Below are 18,850 nucleotides of genomic sequence, written 5' to 3' on the forward strand. Positions count from 1 at the left end.
TGGCACAGTGCCAGAGTCTACAGCGCATGCGCAGGACTAAGAAAAAATGGCGTGGCAGCCATTTTTCGGAGTCCTGCGCATGCGCTGTAGACTCTGGCACTGTGCCAGAGTCTACAGCGCCCAGAGCGCTAGTAGCGGCGCGACGGCTACGGGAGAGGAGGGGGGCCACACACAGAGTCTGCACACGGGTCCCCTCCTCTCTAGAGACGCCCCTGGCAGTAAGGTACATAACTGCACAGGTGTGCAAGACTTCTTTTCTGTGATCCAAAGTGGGGAACACCAGGCACAAAAACACTAGTGGTGGGGTCAAGTAGCACTAACTTTGTATTATTTATCATAAGGAGACTTTTGCAAACATGACTCAATGGGGCAATAAAAGTCCTGTGTGAGATGACAGCATTACGGCTGCAGTGGAGTCAGCCTGACAGACTGATATAAACACATGTAACTTAGGTGGCACCTGATTGGGTGACCACAGTGCGTGTCTTATGCGGAACCGCCCTCATTATATTTCATGTCCATTGCAGGGGCTGTAACTACAGTATTAGTAGTATTGAGGAGGTCACTGGTAAAACATTGCCGCAGACCACACAATGCTGTCTGTGTGCTGTGCTGTGTGTGGGTGACAGGTGGCTGCTGCACATGTGTGCCCTGACACTTTGGGGTAAATTTACTAAGGTGGGAGTTTTTTACAACTGGTGATGTTGCCCATAGCAATCAATCAGATTCTACTTAACATTTATCTAGGTGCTTCTAGCTTCTAGCTAGTGATCAGATCCTAAGTGTGCATGCGTATGCACCGCAATGCGCAAGCGCGTCGGATAACAACAACGGGCATCGTCGGTCAGCGATGGGATGGTGTGAAAAATCCAATCGCACTGGTGCTCGCAAGGTGATTGACAGGAAGAGGCTGTTTGTGGGTGGCAACTGAGCGTTTACTGGGAGTGTCCGGAAAAACGCAGGCGTGCCCAAGCGTTTTCAGGGAGGGTGTCTGACGTCAGCTCTGGCCCCGATCAGCCTGTTCTCATCGCACTGTAGGAGTAAGTCCTGGGCTGCGCAGAGACTGCACACACTGGATTTTTGCAGCTCGGCATACACATGCGATCGCACACTTGCAGTGAAAATTTACACTCCCCCCTGTAGGCGGCGATTATATGATCGCAGGACAGCAAAAAACGCATTCCAGTGATCAGATCTGAATTAGGCCCCAAGTACCAACTGCTGCTGGACTCTCTGGAGACAATCACTGTTCTGGAATCTGGAGTGAAGCTCCTCATGCAACTAGCTTTTCTATGAAAACTTTTTATTTTTTTCAGAGCCAATGTGTGCCCCCCTATTGCACCATTATTTACATTCCTTGCAGAGCCCAGATGCAAATGAGAAAGTGGGGTATTGCTTCAGACCATGGGTAATCTCCCCAGCAATACATTGAGGGCGAGGTGATAGCGTGAGGTGATCTTTACCTTATTCATGTGCACTAGGCTCTTCACTGCTTCATAAATAGAGCCCATTAGTGTCCAGTTTAGAGTTAGTGTATTTGATGAATTTCCAAATGGAGGTTAATTGGTATTTACTTTTATACTGTCTTCTGTTACTAAAGATGACACAAACAGAAACCTTTGTACTGTCTCTTTACAGACCAATGTCTCTGTAATCATCCAAGTTGTACAGAGAGCCCCTTGTAGTAAATACTGCATCATCTCGCTCATTGTGTAAGTTCTCTCTTTTGGTTTGCAGCATCCTATCTGAGATTGCCGATGTGCACCAGAACATGGGCTATTGTCCTCAGTTTGATGCCATTGATGAGCTACTGACCGGCCGTGAACACCTGCAGTTATATGGACGTTTGAGGGGAGTTCCTGAGGATGAAGTTGATAAGGTAAAACATTGCACAATTGTGTCAGAATATTTCTGATTTCCAGCTTACCTTTTTATGGTGCATTTGACTGTAGGCAAAGCACATTGTTGTATTAATCACATTAGCTATCATATGACTAGGATTTTCCAAGCATCACATAGGGGCTAATAATTCCATTTAATTCCATTTTGGGGCCAGATCTTGTGATTTTCAGCATTGTGCATTTTCTGTTGCCAAGCAACGATAGGCGATTCACAGTTGCCGCGATTCACAATCGTATCATATCAGTGGGTGGATCTCACTAGTGATGCCTGCAGGGTGGGGAGATAATACCGAATGGCTGTTCTGTTTGGAGGGGGTGAGACCAATATGACGTAAAGAAGCCATCCTGTACCCTGGAGCGGTCATCTTCATCTCCTCTCCTGGCTTCTCCCGCAGAGGAGAATTGAAAAGTCAATAAGTATAACTTGTATGCTTCTCAGTGACAGTCACATCTCCACTTGTGCTGAATGGATACAATTGGGCAATCAGACGTAGGCTACATGTTCTGATGGCATGCTATGGGCATGTTTTCATAATTTTAGGCTATACCAGAAGTTCCCAGACTGGGTTTGCATGACCTCTACAGTGACAGAAAAGAAGGAGAGGATAAAGAGCCCGTCTGCTTTACAAAATAAAAAAACTTTTTATAGCCAGCATCAGGATTCATGTACATGTGCCGCCCCTGGACCCCCATATCTTCCAGGGGTTGTGGTTGGGTGTTATCTGCCATGGCTGAAAGCTACCGGGGGATGGGCAGTTGAGTGTTACCAGCTGTGACTGCAAGCTAGGTTTGGAGAAGGGGTCGGGTATTCACTGTCACAGCAGCAACCTACGGGGGAGGGGAGGGACAGGCCGCAGCTTCAGGCTGGGGATAGGGATTATGTGTTTCAGACTGCGGCTGCAAGCAAGAAGGGGGCATGTTGGGTGTTACCAGCTGCTGCTGCAAGCATAGGGGGATTACCGCCCAATACAGCCTCGGTCTCTAGGATCTTGGGGCTCCTGGGCAACTACCAATTAAGCCCATACAAAAAGATGTCCCAAACTGTGGTATGATGGATTATACTGAGCTTCCTAATTCAGTTTAGGTAATTATTTTTATATATATATATATATATATATATATATATATATATATAGGATTCCAGCAATAACAGCACTCAGAGACCATATAGAAAATTTAAGGTGTATTATAAATCATTGACGTTTCGGAGCAGCAAGCTCCGTCCTCAGAATGAACACCACAGTAAAAAGAGTGAACACACTTACCCCATTAAGTAGAGACCCACACCGCCAGTGTCGCCGTCCATAACTTCTGCCGCCGTGTCCCGTTTCCCCAGGCTGCAGTTACCACATCATGTCCGGGCACCAGCGCAGGTTAGTGCTGGAACGCAAGCAGCTGTTCCCTTGGCAACTGCGGAGCTGGCGCCCGGACATGACGTGGTAACTGCAGCCTGGGGAAACGGGACGCGGCGGCGGAAGTTATGGACGGCGACACTGGCGGTGTGGGTCTCTACTTAATGGGGTAAGTGTGTTCACTCTTTTTACTGTGGTGTTCATTCTGAGGACGGAGCTTGCTGCTCCGAAACGTCAATGATTTATAATACACCTTAAATTTTCTATATGGTCTCTGAGTGCTGTTATTGCTGGAATCCTACTACTGACTTCGACATGCACCGGAGCAAGCTGATGCTGTGTATGTGAGTGCTGGTGAACACTGGATTGTATATATATATATATAATCTCTCAATATCTATCTATCTGTGCATATGCTTAATAATCATTGCAGATCTGGAATTAAGAGTTTTAGTGTTCTCTTTTCCAGGTTGCAGATTGGGGAATTGAAAAATTGGGCCTTAAACAATATGCAGAGCAGCCAGCTGGTACTTACAGTGGAGGAAACAAACGCAAGCTGTCCACTGCAATTGCTCTGATAGGATGTCCTTCTGTGGTGCTTTTGGTGAGTACTTCCTCTTACCAACCTCTCATACAGATGGAGCCACTCTCATCTATAGTGGCTCCATCGCAAATGTGCACTCCCGGCGTGACTAGGCGATCCGGCGCCTAGCCGCGCTACTGGAGTGCATCAAGACACTCCCATTACAGCGAATGGAGCGTGTTTGCATGGACGTGCACGCGGCCCAGACGCTATGATAGGTGCGCCTAGGAGGGCGCGCCCCGGCACAGACGGAGCCACGATTAGCGTGGCTCCATCTGTATTTTCCCTTTCCTCTCTTTGGGCCTGCATCATAGGTAGGCCAAGTACCAACCCACTGCTGCTGGACTCTAGCGTCTGTTGTCGGAATTGCGGCCACGACAATGGGCAAATGTTAGCTTAAGCCTTCCCCTTGTGTACTAGCGTGTGCCTGAATGTGCATACACTGAGACACCCACTTTCTGCGCCTGTGCATGCTGTAACACCGCCACTGGTTCTAGACATTCCACCATCGTGTGCATGTGCCATATGGGCAGTTTTTTTCATCTGAACATGGCCTCTATGGAGGCAGCTATGCACCTGAGAATGCAGCTGCTTTCACTGACATGCGCGACACTCCCATAATACGCCCATCAGATGGATTTTTTGCACTCACTTTAGGACACCTCCCAGTTACTGCCCAGTAGCACCCATCACTCTGCCTTTCCAGTTCTGATACGTACTCTCCCATACACAACAGCGCCTCTAGATAATAGTAGCTCAACTACATGAACATCTGCATTGTGTGTGGTTTGTGTGCACTTGTGGATCAGACCCTGTATGTGACTATGTACCAACTTCATTCATAAATCACAAATCCTACATCTATTTACAGCTGCTGCTAACGGTAAAATTCCCTAACTGCATAAGAGAGCAGTGCCTCAGCTATATGGTGTGGTGCTCCAATATGAGGGTGGTTCAATAAATAAGGCAACAAGACCTCTTACTGCGGAAATGTATTCATCTCGCATATATATATATATATATATATATATATATATATATATATATATATATATTTGTTTTTTCCAAAATGTATAAGTGTGCGCTCATGTGGATCAAATATAATCTGTTGTAAAATATTAAAATATTTTCTTATAATTAAAATATTTTCACATGCATTCCTCACAAACGTGGGTGGTAGCTGACAAATTATGGTGATTGGAATGTGTAATAAATAGAAATCAGCGCCTAATAATGCCTAGAAAATGACGGTGGGGACATAGAATTAAATTTAGTGAAACAAATGGGACAAGCACTTATCTCAGATAGGAATCTTCGGTCCTCAGACCAATATCATCACAGTAATATGCAAAAGAGAAAAAGAAACAACCAATAGTGTGTACCGTTTAAACCTATATGTACTTATAGCATTTTTCTACTTAGTGAGTGTTAATTGGAAATGCTCCCAGAATATCACATTCCACAATAGCGTAGTAGAAAGATAATTTTTCACATTTAATTAAGTACATAAAATATATCCACGGTTTAAAACGAGCAGGTACAAGAAACAAATGATATAGAAGCTTATCTGTCCATAAAAATAGGGTCCAGGATATCTCCCTTCACATTTACTTTAGTACATAAATTAAACCACGGTTTAAAATGAGCAGGTATCACACGTACAAGAAACAATTTATATAAAAGCTTATCTGTCCATCAAAAGAGGGTCCAGGGTAACTCCCGACGTGTTTCGTCCCAATGCAAAGGACTTCCTTGATGATGTCCTTTGTACTATATCATTTGTTTCTTGTACATGCGATACCTGTTCGTTTTAAACCGTGGATATATTTTATGTACTTAATTAAATGTGAAAAATTATCTTTCTACTACGCTATTGTGGAGTGTGATATTCTGGGAGCATTTCCAATTAACACTCAGTAAGTAGAAAAATGCTATAAGTACATATAGGTTTAAACGGCACACACTATTGGTTGTTTCTTTTTCCCTTTTGCATATTACTGTGATGATATTGGTCTGAGGACCGAAGATTCCTATCTGAGATAAGTGCTTGTCCCATTTGTTTCACTAAATTTCATTCTATGTCCCCACCGTCATTTTCTAGGCATTATTAGGCGCTGATTACTTCTATTTTTTACACATTGTAACCGCCATAATTTGTTATCAGCTGCCACCCACGTTTGTGAGGAATGCATGTGAAAATATTTTATTTATAAAAAAATATTTTAATATTTTACTACAGATTATATTTGATCCACATGAGCGCACTTATACAATTTGATGAGATATATATATATATATATATATATATATATATATATATATATGGAAAAAATCAGGAGAATGCGCCCATAGTGCAGATAAATTTATTACACACACAAATTAAAAACAGAACATTCCATGGATTATAAAAGACTCGTACCATAAATGACCCACTCTTTGGGCCAGTTTGAGCACATAAAACAATCCACCAGGCAATCCACCAAACCTGCTGTGATCAAAGACCGGACCATGCACCGCGCCGGTGTAAGCCGAACCCGTCAGGTCACTCACAATGAAGCAGCCGGGATGTGTGAGCCGGGTGGGAGAAGACGCACGTCTGGCAAGCCCCGCCTCTACGCGTTTCGTAGTTACTTCGTCAGGAGGCTCTATATATATATATATATATATATATATACAGGTATAATTAATAGTATGGCCTTGGTGGCGATTATTTTTCCATGTAGTCCACATACTTGTCTAGCTTTTGTTCCAATGGTACACTAAGGCATCTATCCCGGGATAGAAGAAATCAGTGTCAATAAGCTGACCATACATTTCAGCTGCTGATGTTCCCTTTTAGATGCACAAATATGATCACACTACGCACCTCAATGTTTGACTGTGTTTCCGCCACCTCCGCCATCTTACAACTGATGTTGTGACAGTATGACTGATATGAGGCGCAGACTTATGGCCGTGAGCAGGAGCAGTGAGTCTACCTGCTCTGGCCTGGCAGGAAATTAGAATGAAATAGAGAACATCACACATGTGAGAGGTCTTGTTACCTTACTTATTTAACCACTCTTGTACTTATAAATGCTGCAATAAAGCATACTCCATCTGTATACGGCTCGTATTTCTATACCTTGCTGTCCTTCAATTACATTGCAATGGCGGCTTACATGATATATTTTGGGTTTTATATATTTTAGTTTCACAGTGTTTTTTTTATTTGTTATTAATTCCATGTATAGTTTTCCTTAAACTATTACCATGTGTATAAAATGGAGGCTCTGTTAATTAATTAAACATAGCATAAAACAATGAAAATCTCCATATAATGTGGTGTTCATAGTGTTATTGTATAATGCAGGGAGGAGGGGGGGGCATAGAGCATATAAGTATAAGAAGAGTGTCACAGGGTGCAGACTCATAGGGGAAACAGGAGGTGGAGATGTTCCCAATGGAGAGGGCAGGGTGCAGAGGTGTACAAGGACCTAGATCCCAGAGGGAAGACTGCCAGGATAAACAAGAGGTGGAGAGGTTCCCAATGGAGATGATAAGGTACAGAGGTAGACAAGGACTTAGGTCCCAGAGGGTAGACTGCAGGGGGAAACAGGAGGTAGAGAGGTTCCTAAGGGAGAGGACAGGGTACAGAGGTGGACAAGGACCTAGGTCCCAGAGGAAAGACTTCCAAGGGAAACAGGAGGTGGAAAGGTTCCTAAGGGAGAGGACAGGGTTCAGAGGTAGACAAGGGCCTAGGTCCCAGAGGGAAGACTGCTAGTGGAAACAGGAGGTGGAGAGGTTACTAAAGTAGAGGACAGGGTTCAGAGGTGGACAAAGACCTAGGTCCCAGATGGAAGACTGCAAGGGGAGACAGGAGAGAGTGCCAGAAGAGAGAGGGGAAGTGTTAGGATAAAAGACCCTTTGGGAGAGGACAGGATGGTCATGAGAGAGCTTACGATCTAACTGTAGAAGTGTGGTTCAGAGTGGAGTATTAGACATTTGTAAGAGTGCATTAGTGTTGGTTGTATAAGTGGGAGTAGGATGACCTATAATAAATAAATGAGTTGTTTTGTGTACAATAAACACACTAACTCCATGGGCTCTTTTTATAGATTTTTTTCCGTAGGTAGCAATGACTAATGCTGTATATGTTTTTGTAGCAATAATTTGTCAAGATATATAGTTAATCATATAGAAATACTTACCTTCTGATTTCTTCCCAGCTGATTCTGTACTCTGGCCCCCCCAGTGAGCTTCTAAAAAGCCCATGGTTGGGCTTTTCCCAATACCTGAACGGAATTTCACTATAGTCCATGCATGGGCAGGAAAGCCCACACATGCACATTAAGTGAGACACTCGTCTCCACACTGGGCATGCGTGATCTGATGCCATCACATGTTTCCAGTAAACACTTCCATGTGTACAGCGCATGTACGAGACAGAAAATGAGTGCAACATTTGCCGACGATCTTGGATGGCTAAGATTTGTCACTGGTAACCCACTACATGAATAGCCCAATGCGATGAAAAGTCAATTTATCACAGGCCACACACAGATGATTAAGGGCTTTTGGCAGCTTTATAAATAGAGCTATATGTATCGCTAATACTAAATAACGCCACAATGTACCCAGTAATTACAAAATGCAAAACTAAATCAGGCGCAAACTAAGAAAACCATTGTTACACAGTGGGATCAGTCATTGTGAGGCAAAATATTCCAATCAAGGGAAGTTTATCTCTCTCTAACCTAGTGGTTCTCAAACTGTGTACCATGGCAGGGGTTCCACGGGTTAGTGGTCCAGGTCCAATTCAAATTATTTATGGTCAATTTAATAGGCAAAACCAGTGCTGGTGACTGTCAATCATAAAATGACATAGAACCACAATTTACTTAACTTAATACTTCTTTCTAAATCTCTCAATGAAAAACATTTGACCTAGGGGTGCGTTGAAAAAAATTCTTATACTCTAGGGCGTCGTGATTCAAAAAAGTTTAGGAACCGCTGCTCTAAGCTATCAAAAGTAATCTCCTATATATTTGCCCAGATCGGTGACTCTGTGACTCATTTCCTAATGCTGGGCGTGGCTAGGAGCTATCATTGGGTTAGCGCCAGTTCTATCACACCCAGCCTACAGCTGATTGGCCGAGAAACGCCCTCCCACACAGGTTACATCCAATGGGAGGCTCTGCCATTTGCCTGCTGTGTATTGCCTGGACTCCACTTGGCTGCAGAGGAACTCGCCGTCGGGGGGAAGCTACGGTGCCTGGCCCGGCTACAGGCGCCTTCACTGCCTGCTGCAGGGAGCGCCAACAAAGGACAGCAGCTTTGCTGCTTCCAGTAGGAGAAGCAGGAGAAGTATTACCCGTACCTCCTCCACTCCCAGCACCATCGGCCCCCTCCCCCATTCGCGGCACCACCGCAGCCGCCCCTTCCCCAACTGTGGTAGCTCCGTACCCCCTCTACCACCCGCAGCACCCTCCCCCACCCGCAGCATGCCCGCAACCGCCCCTCCCCCACATGCAGTGGCTCCAGAACCCCACCCGCGAACCTCCGCCACCCCTGCACCTGCCCTTCCCCCACCTGCAGCACCCCCGCAATTGTATTTCAAAGTTCAAACCAGGACATCCAGTATCATTTGTCCACAGTGTTTTTGCTTTTTTTAAGCAGTAGCGAAACTACATGCCGTGATAGGTGTCATTCATGTATTGGTAATTCTCACCTGTCACATGTGTGAGTAGGAATGTGCCATCACATAAAACAAACCACGCCTACTTTTCACGCCACCAATTGTGCCCGTTTGTAGAAATCACAATTGCTGTAAACAAAGCAACTCTTTTAATAAATGTCCCTTGTTACATGTTCATTTATATATTTAGGATGAGCCAACTACAGGAATGGATCCTCAGTCACGTCGCTTCCTTTGGAATTCTATTGTCAGTATAATCAAAGAAGGTCGAGCTGTTGTGCTGACGTCTCACAGGTACCTGTACTTCTGCCTCGCCTTGTCCTACCTACTGGTCTATGGGTGGCACTACAATATTATAGAATAGTCATCATTTTACCATGCAGGTATACCTTGTAAATGAGCTTGCTCAATGGTGTTTGCCAGGAAAAATAGAGAATAAGCTTGATTGACTGAATTATTAATAACATGTTTGTAGCAAACTGATGCATACTAGCAAAGTATAGCAATTTGTTAATATATTTATTATATTATATTATATATATTATATTATTATCTTATTAGAATTATCTTATTATTATATAATATCTATTATATTATATTATATATTTATTATATTATATTATTAATAACATGTTTGTAGCAAACTGATGCATACTAGCAAAGTATAGCAATTTGTTAATATATTTATTATATACTGTAACATAAATACTGCAGGTACAGCGGGTGAATAAGGCTGACTAGTAATGAGTCATTGTGTTTTTCTTTAGTATGGAAGAATGTGAAGCTCTCTGCACTCGTCTCGCCATAATGGTCAAAGGAACCTTTAAATGTCTCGGCACCATTCAGCATCTAAAATTTAAGTATGTAAAAAAACATTTTGTGTAATCATTTCATGTTTCATTTGTTTCGTCAGCAATAGAGATGAGCAACATTTTTCAAACTGTTCCTCAGAATATTGATCTCATTCCTGGACTGGTGAAACTTGATGATTGTATTGCCGAAGCTTCACACTTTTGTGGAAAAAGTGTCTTCTACCATCAAATTCAATTTTGCTCATCTCCATTTTATAGGCACTTTGTCTCGTAGACATGACTAAATCAGCATACTAGTAATCGGCACAATATGCACATATGACTAGCAATGGATGTACTATCATATAAAAATTGAAATCCGCAATTAAAGGTTTTGTTGCATTTGGCTTCTATGAGAACAAGGCCAACAGAGAGATAAGGGACCTATTTACAGTATACAGCATCACAGACACTGTCCTCTAAATACCCCTTTTACACCGGCAGCATTTAACACGGGTTATTGCACATAAATGTGCATAACCCGTGTTGCTGTTCGGTGTAAACGGGCAGAGTTGGAATAATCCGGGTCGAGTGACCCGTATTCCAACTCGGGTAGTTTGCGGGGTTGAACACGTGTTCAACCCAGCAAACTGTTCATTGTAAACGGGAGCCGGATCGCGCCACCCGGCTTCCCGTTTACAGTGTATGAGCGGGCGGCGCTTGGAGATCATGTGACCTCCAGGCGCCGCCCCCGTTGTGTCACCGGCAACGTCACCAACCTGGCAATATGCCGGGTTGGTGACTCCGGTCTAAATGGGGGCTGACGCGGGTCGCAGCCGGGTAGCACCCGTGTCAGGCTCCTGGTTTCGACCTGCAGTTTAGGTCTAAAATCAGTATAATAAGTATCCTCTCTTATCACAGTTATTTGCAGCAGTAAGAGATGACCGATAATAAACTAATACATCAGACTCGTGCAGAAATGAGGTACTCTGCCTGCTTTTAATAATTCACTTTTAATGCCATATTATATGGTTTCAGAATACAAAGCATTATTTCATTAAAGTAAACATGGTGATTAATAAGTAAAGGAGAATCTCATTAAAGCATACATACTGTACTTTGTTTCCTTAAAATATAAATAGGATATACACCTTGCGTAGTTGGTGGAAAATACTTTTCTTATTGAAACAATGGGGGTCATTCCGAGTTGAACGTAGCTGTGCACAGCTACGATCATTCACACTGACATGCGGGGGGACGCCCAGCACTGGACTAGTCCGCCCCGCATGTCATCGCCTTTGCACTTCAAGAGTAGCTCCCGAGCAGCGCAGCTTTAGCGTGCTGGCCGGGAGCTACTCCTCGCTCCCCGGCCCACAGCGGCTGCGTGTGACGTCACGCAGCTGCTGCGGACCGCCCCCCCCAAATGTTCCGGCCACGACTGCGTTGGTCGGACCACTCCCCCTAAAAGGCGGCCTAACGCCGCAGTCCAGCCCGCTCCCGCCTAGCGACTGCCTCAGAGGCGATCGCTAGGCAACGACGGTTGCCATGCGCTGGCGCGGTGCGGCGCCGGCACATGCGCAGTTCCGACCCGATTGTTGCGCTGCGAGAAACTGCAGCAAGCGATCAGGTCGGAATGACCCCCAATATGCATTTTATATGTTTACATTTGATGTGTTCTGTTTTGATTGGTGTATTTTTAAATAGTACGAAGCCCATTTTACTGCTACTCAGTGACTGGGGCCACACTAATGACAATGCTGCCAATCACTTTACCAGACACTGGTGCATTACAGACATTTAAGTTCCTATTTATTAATACATTTGTACTGCGATCTAGGCATGATATTAGCACCCAGAATCGCATTGCAAAATGCAATAATGGGCCTTATTCAGGTTTGTTAGCAAAGCACACTAATGGGCAACACCATGCTGCACTGCAGGGGGGGCAGATATAACATGTGCAGAGAGAGTTAGATTTGGGTGGGGTGTGGTCAAACCGAAATCTAAATAGCAGTGTAGAAATAAAGCAGCCAGTATTTACCCTGCACAGAAACAATATAATCCATCCAAATCTCTCTGCACATACTGTATGACATGTTTTGGTTTGCTAACAAACCTGAATAACCCCCTCTCCCGTGTGAATGTATTAATAAACACCAACAGGAACAGGACCTCCAAAAGGTTCCCGTCCCTGCGATGTGCTCAGTGTTCTATCAGAGCTCCTGCTGATGCGCGGTCCTACTGCCTGCACATGCACAAATGCCATTGCAGGGGAGGGTTCCGTGGGAACCCTTTCCCGGCTAAGATTGAGATCTGTAGTTTATAGGCTACAGCTGGCTACCACCATCTTCAGATAGTGGTAGCTGCATGGGCTAATCTCTGAAATGCTTTGCATTCTAAAAGTTGGCAACTCTGGCAGCATTGCACCCCCCATAGAAAGCTATGGGGGTTTCAGCTGTTGGTGTGAATAGAGGGATCATAGCAGGTATCAGAGATCTCTGCTGCAGTCCCTCTGTGATACATTCAGGGGATGCTAAATATTTGCCATTTGGGTGTTTTCGGGTATTAAGTCACAAATATTAAATGATAAATGGGCCCCTTTACCATACAGTCTCTCAGTTTATGGGTTTTTACTAGTGAATTAAAATACCCCATTCTTATGGCTCCAAAAATGACCATTCCCATTTGTGTAAATGACAGGTATATTTTAATGAAAAAAACATCTGTTTTTGTAATGGACAGTAAGATGTACCTATAATCCTCATATACAGTAAGCAAATAACCTAGGGGGAGATGTAGCAAGCCTTGGAAAGTGGAGAGCGTTAAAGAACCAACCAATCAGCTTCTGTAACTTTTTGAAGTACAGTCTGTTAAACGACAGTTAGAAGCTGATTGGTTCGTACGTAATCTCTCTCTGTGGCTTGATACATCTCCCCCTTGTGAGAAGTAACAGCACGTCAGTAACTTCCCTGCTACAATACTGCTGTACCACTCATGGTTTATTTTACATTACAGATTTGGAGATGGTTATATTGTAACCCTGAAAGTGAGAGCGCAGAAGCCTGGTTTAGCTCCGGACCCGGGCCCTGTAGAGAAGTTTATACAGACAAACTTTCCTGGTAGCTTGGAGCGAGAGAAACACTACAATATGTTACAGTACCAGATCTCTTCCAGCTCCCTGGCCAGGATATTTCAGTTACTCATCTCCAACAAAGAAATCCTCAACATTGAAGAGTACTCTGTGTCCCAAACCACATTAGACCAGGTAAGGTGTCTAGCATATATTATTCTCACAGCATACCTCCTAAGTGTTCCCATTGAGCGGGACAGTCCCAGTGTGAGTGCTCTCCCCACCCTCCACTTAGTATGTGATTACATTAGCCCATTGCAGATGGAAACAACAAAATTGTCAAGTTACGTTAGAACGTTTGTGGTGGGCTTTATGGTACAGATCCCTTCCCAAAATGGCTGCTACAAACATACCTGTCTACATTTTATACATACAGACAATACATTTCATTCCTACTGATATTTCTATTATTTATGTATAAAGAGACAATGGGGGTCATTCTGACCCGATCGCACGCTGCAGTTTATCGCAGTAGTGCGATCGGGTCAGTACTGCGCATGCGCCGGCTGAAGGTCGTTGTTGCCTAGCGATTGCCTCTGCCTGATTGACAGGCAGAGGCGGTCGCTGGGCGGAAGGGGGCTGGACGGCGGCATTAAGCCGCCGTTTAAGGGACGCGGTCTGTCCAACGCAGGTGTGGCCAGACCATTGGGGGGGGGCCGCAGCGGCTGCATGACGTCACACGCAGCCGCTGCGACCCGGGCAGCGAAGAGGTTCTCCCGGCCAGCCGCAGGAGCTGCCCTGGCCGCATTTTTGCATTTCTGCGGGGGATGGGCGGGACTGGCATGCGGAACGGACTAGCCCTGTGCTGGGCGTCCCCCCGCATGTCTGAGTGCCTGATCGCAGCTGTGCTAAATTTAGCACAGCTACGATCAACTCGGTATGACCCCCTATATACAGTATAGCGCTGCACGTTGAGGGAACTATTATACAAACGATGACATATGACTGTCATACAACAATCACATGTAACCATAGGTAAAGATGATGTGTACAAATTAGTTCATTCTAAACTTACAATGCAATTCCTAACCTTAGAATGTAAAATGTAGCCCCTATGTCACCAGTGTAATTACATTCATGTCTTACTTATAGCAGCTGTGTACTTTATATTCTGAGCATTTTCCTTCCAACCCTTTCATTCAGTTAACCAGTGTGTGACCGCAGTCAGCTGGGCTTTTGCTGATACCATCGCATTCCATGTGACTGCGCCGTCCTGCTGCGTCTCCCCGCTGTGAATAAGGAGATCCATTCTGGGAATGTGCAGAACGCATTTCCTGCTGCCGCTCTATCTCCCCAGCAGTGACATGGTGGTCTGTGACCGCCAACATCACTGACAGTTTTGCCACCCCCCGGAATGCCATGGAAATGGCCTTCTGGAGCACATGCGCCAGTACAAAAGCATGAGGAGGGGAACTTCAATTCTCCCCTGAGCACTATGAGACTGTTTGCAGAGATCACCTGCAGCAAGGAGCATTCATGATGTGGCAGCATGGACAGTGTAATGGTTAGCATTGCTGCTTCACAGCACTGAGGTCATGGGTTCGATTCCCTCCATGGCCCTAACTGTGCAGAGTTTGTATATTCTCCACGTGCTTGCGTGGGTTTCCTCCGGGTACTCTGGTTTCCTCCCACATTCTAAAGATATCCTGGTAGGTCAATTGGCTGCCAACAAAATGAATCCTTGTGTGAGTGTGTGTGCGTGTACATGTGGTATGTGAATTGTAAAGTGCTGTGGAATATGTGTGCGCTATATAAATAACTGGTAATAATGATCAGTACCCCCAGACACATGCTCTGCATGTGAGGTAGGTAGAGGGTGGGTAAGTCATACTTGCGGATTTTTGAGAAAGCATTTCATGTGAGATAATGTGAAAGCAACACCTATGAGCATGGCATTAAAGTGGACGTGTCCTGCTCTGCCTGAGGGGCGTGTCATAAAATGTTCTTATACACAAATGTAAACACACTTCAAAGATGTTACGTAGTTTGGCACATATACTGTATACTGTAAGTGGCCACAACAAACCTTTTTTTACAAATGCAAGTAGCCATAGGGATCATTGTGCCTTCTAATCAACGCAGGGCAATGGCACTGATGGTCTCATTTGAATGTATATATACTGTATTTGATTTATATTTTTCAAATTATATAACCACTATATAATGGGTATAAGGGGATCTAGTTATGTGACCGACGGTCACCATAACTCCCCCTGCATCCGGAACCCTCACAATACCGACAGTCGGCATGCCGACTATAAGGGGCTATTCCCACTCGTGGGTGTCCACGACACCCATAGAGTGGGAATAGAGCCCGCAAGGGACTTCGTTATGCACACATAGCGACACATGACACTGGAGGGTGGTTGAGGGGTAAATGCCACAATAGAGACCTATAGATACTGGAGGAGGTCATGTTAAAATGGGAACCAATGGGCACGGAGGGTGAGACACCCCCAAGGCATATTTTTTTTCCAATAAAATATTTAAATATATTTAAAAAAACACGTTATTAACTTAAAGAATACCAAAAACTATTTATGTAATTTTAGTGAAAAAACAAACAAACAAAAAACAATAGTTAAGTGCAGTGGCAAACGCAGGATTTGCATGGGGGGTTTTCTAGAACTGTGCGGAGCCAATCACGGGGGTGGGGACTGAGGTGACCCTGTATATGCTGGGTCCGTAAAACTAGTGTGTGTGTGTGTGTGTGTGTGTATATATATATATATATATATATATATATAAATACCATATGTCCGGCACTCTCTGATCCACTTCAGTCAGCTTGTTCTGGTGCGCAACCTCTCGCAGAGCATACAAACAAAGAACCAATGGAGGCACTCAGAAAAAAAAGACAACACACCGTTGGATAGGTCGACGTTTCAGGGACGAATACCTTTTATCAAGACACCTGTCTTGATAAAAGGGATTCGTCTCTGAAACGTCGACCTATCCAGCGGTGTTTCGTCTTTTTTTTCTGAGTGCCTCCATTGGTTCTTTGTTTATATATATATATATATACATACATACATACACACACATATACATAGCATATTAAACATGCATACATATATATATATATATATATATATATGTACACACACATACAGTACACATATATATACACGTGTATATATATATCATATGTGTGTGTGTTTATATGTATGTATGTATATACATGTGTATATATATGTATGTACACCGATATATATGTACTATAATTAAAATAAAGTAAACTTTTATTGCACTTACAAGTGCCACCAGGAAGACAGCAGGCTGCAGAGGACGCTAGACAGCCATTAATAATACTCATGCAGCTTAAAAAAATATATATTTTATTTTTTATTTTTTTTAGTGGAGGGGGGATTCTGGGTGCTCGGAAACCCCCCCTGGGTGCGCCACTGGTTAAGTGGTAACTGTACATTACACTTTTAAATGGATGGTGCCACCAGAGAATCATTTTAAATATGTTAAATACATTTTAATAAAATACCCTCATGTATAATATTGTGACAGTTATAATATGTGAGATACAAACTTTCTTCTTACTATGTAGTTATTATAATCAGGGGTATAGCGCCACAACATATGTTTGCTGGAAACAGAGTGAACCCCCCCACTCCCAATCAACTACTCACAGCTATCTAGAGAGGAGGGGACCCGTGTGCAGTCTCCGGGTGTGGGTTCCCTCCTTTCCTGGCCCGTAGCAGGCAGCCGCAGCTGCGCTGTTAGCGCTCTGTCTGAGCACTGGATACTCTGGCACAGGGCCAGAGTCTACAGCGTATGCGCAGGTCTCTGAAAAAATGGCGTGGCAGACATTTTTTTGGAGACCTGCGCATGTGCTGTAGACTCTGGCACTGTGCCAGAGTCTCTAGTGCTCAGACAGAGCGCTAACAGTGCTCCTGCGGCTGCCGGCTACGGGACTTGGTAGAGGAGGGGAACCCACACCTGGACACCAGAAAGGTAAGTATATATTAGAAATGGGTGCAGTGTGTGCGGTGTGGGCCCCCTCTGGAGCCAGGGGCCTGTGTGCACCACACACACTGCACCCATTATAGATACGCAACTGACTCACAGTAACTGCATGCTTCAGTATAGAGTATAACAATAGTAATTGATGTTTCTGCATTGTTTCTGCACCTCTGCAGGTGTTTGTGAACTTTGCTAAGCAACAAACAGAAGATGAGGACATCCGTCTACATCCTCGTGCTGCTGGAGCCACACGGGAAGTCAAAGTTGCACCTGCCCCATTACCAACATCATAATATGAGAAAGCTAATCCTGCCCTATGTATCTGGGTAATATAGCAGAACATGACGGTGGGTTTTGGAAATGTTGATGAAGATTGCAGCTACAAGACTCAAGAAAGTTGTGCAACCACTCTCAAAACTAGTTGAGACCTTGTAACAGTTTAAGAACAGCATTTTAGAGAAGTGTTCCCAACATGACAAGTGTACGTATATGCACCTGACATATGTATTCCAGTTTGACGTCATTTCTGCCACTACGCCCTCTTGTGTCAGACAGTATGTAAGGTGCTGTTGCCTGGCGGTGTACAGGGTTCATGTGTAGCTTGTGATAGTCATGTTCCAGTTATGGCTCCTAAGAGAGAAGCCATCTTAATCTTTTGTAGTACATACTGTCTATTGTACTCATCCTGTCCCCCTGACTGAGCGTGCTAATATAACTGGCCATAGATGTTTCTGTCGCACTATTCTTTGTAAAACCATGTACCAGAGTTTAATACACTATGTACTGTAGTCAGTACAGACGTAATTACCCTTGTAGCTCACTCTACAGCTTTCCATAGCAGTACCACAGGGCAGCTATTGTAATTTAGGATTAAAATAAATGAATATGTACCGTCTGTATACACTGTATGCTGCACCTTCTCTTTTACTGCGTTCTAGGGAAGGCGACAACCAAAACTGCTTTCTACAAGGAACAATTCCCCGGATAATATTCCAACCTCTATCAGGACTAGTTATTTCCAAATGCTGTCTCTATTAACTACTGTAATTACCGGTGGAAAGGACAATGTTCATCGCCTGCATAATGTAATGAATGACCTTGTCATCATGTAATGATTATAGATTTGCTTTGTTTTTATGCTTAATAAATAAAGTTTAGTGAATTGAACTTGTTTTACTTGTTAATATATGTATACCATGCTATAGTACATTGTGACATTCTGACAAGAACTATGGGGGCTATACTTATTAGTGTTGTAAAGTATGTTTTTAATCGACTGGAGCAGAAAAACCTTTACACTAAACCCCTCTGCCTGGGGTGAGGGTAGAAAAAGCTGAGGATCCTTTGCACTCGGGGGCTATTTCTGATGGAGGGTATGAAGTAATTTTACAATGGTGGCCTATGGCCAAAGGGGGATGGGGGGAGGGGGGTTGGAGGTAAA

The 18,850-nt window shown here is 44.1% G+C and overlaps 1 protein-coding gene across 1 annotated transcript in view; it reads left to right on the forward strand.

Moving 5' to 3' along the window:
* ABCA4 (ATP binding cassette subfamily A member 4) overlaps positions 1-18,576 on the forward strand; it is a 502,596-nt gene extending 484,020 nt beyond the window's left edge. The window contains exons 45-50 of the mRNA XM_063941498.1: positions 1,738-1,879; positions 3,723-3,857; positions 9,704-9,807; positions 10,281-10,373; positions 13,320-13,569; positions 17,586-18,576. Coding sequence (XP_063797568.1) covers positions 1,738-1,879; positions 3,723-3,857; positions 9,704-9,807; positions 10,281-10,373; positions 13,320-13,569; positions 17,586-17,702 — 841 coding nt within the window. The 3' untranslated portion in view covers positions 17,703-18,576. The remainder of the gene's footprint in view (positions 1-1,737; positions 1,880-3,722; positions 3,858-9,703; positions 9,808-10,280; positions 10,374-13,319; positions 13,570-17,585) is intronic.
* The last annotated feature ends 274 nt before the right edge of the window (positions 18,577-18,850 follow it).

Source organism: Pseudophryne corroboree, chromosome 9, assembly GCF_028390025.1.
Source record: "Pseudophryne corroboree isolate aPseCor3 chromosome 9, aPseCor3.hap2, whole genome shotgun sequence".
NCBI classification, from domain to species: Eukaryota; Metazoa; Chordata; class Amphibia; order Anura; family Myobatrachidae; genus Pseudophryne; species Pseudophryne corroboree.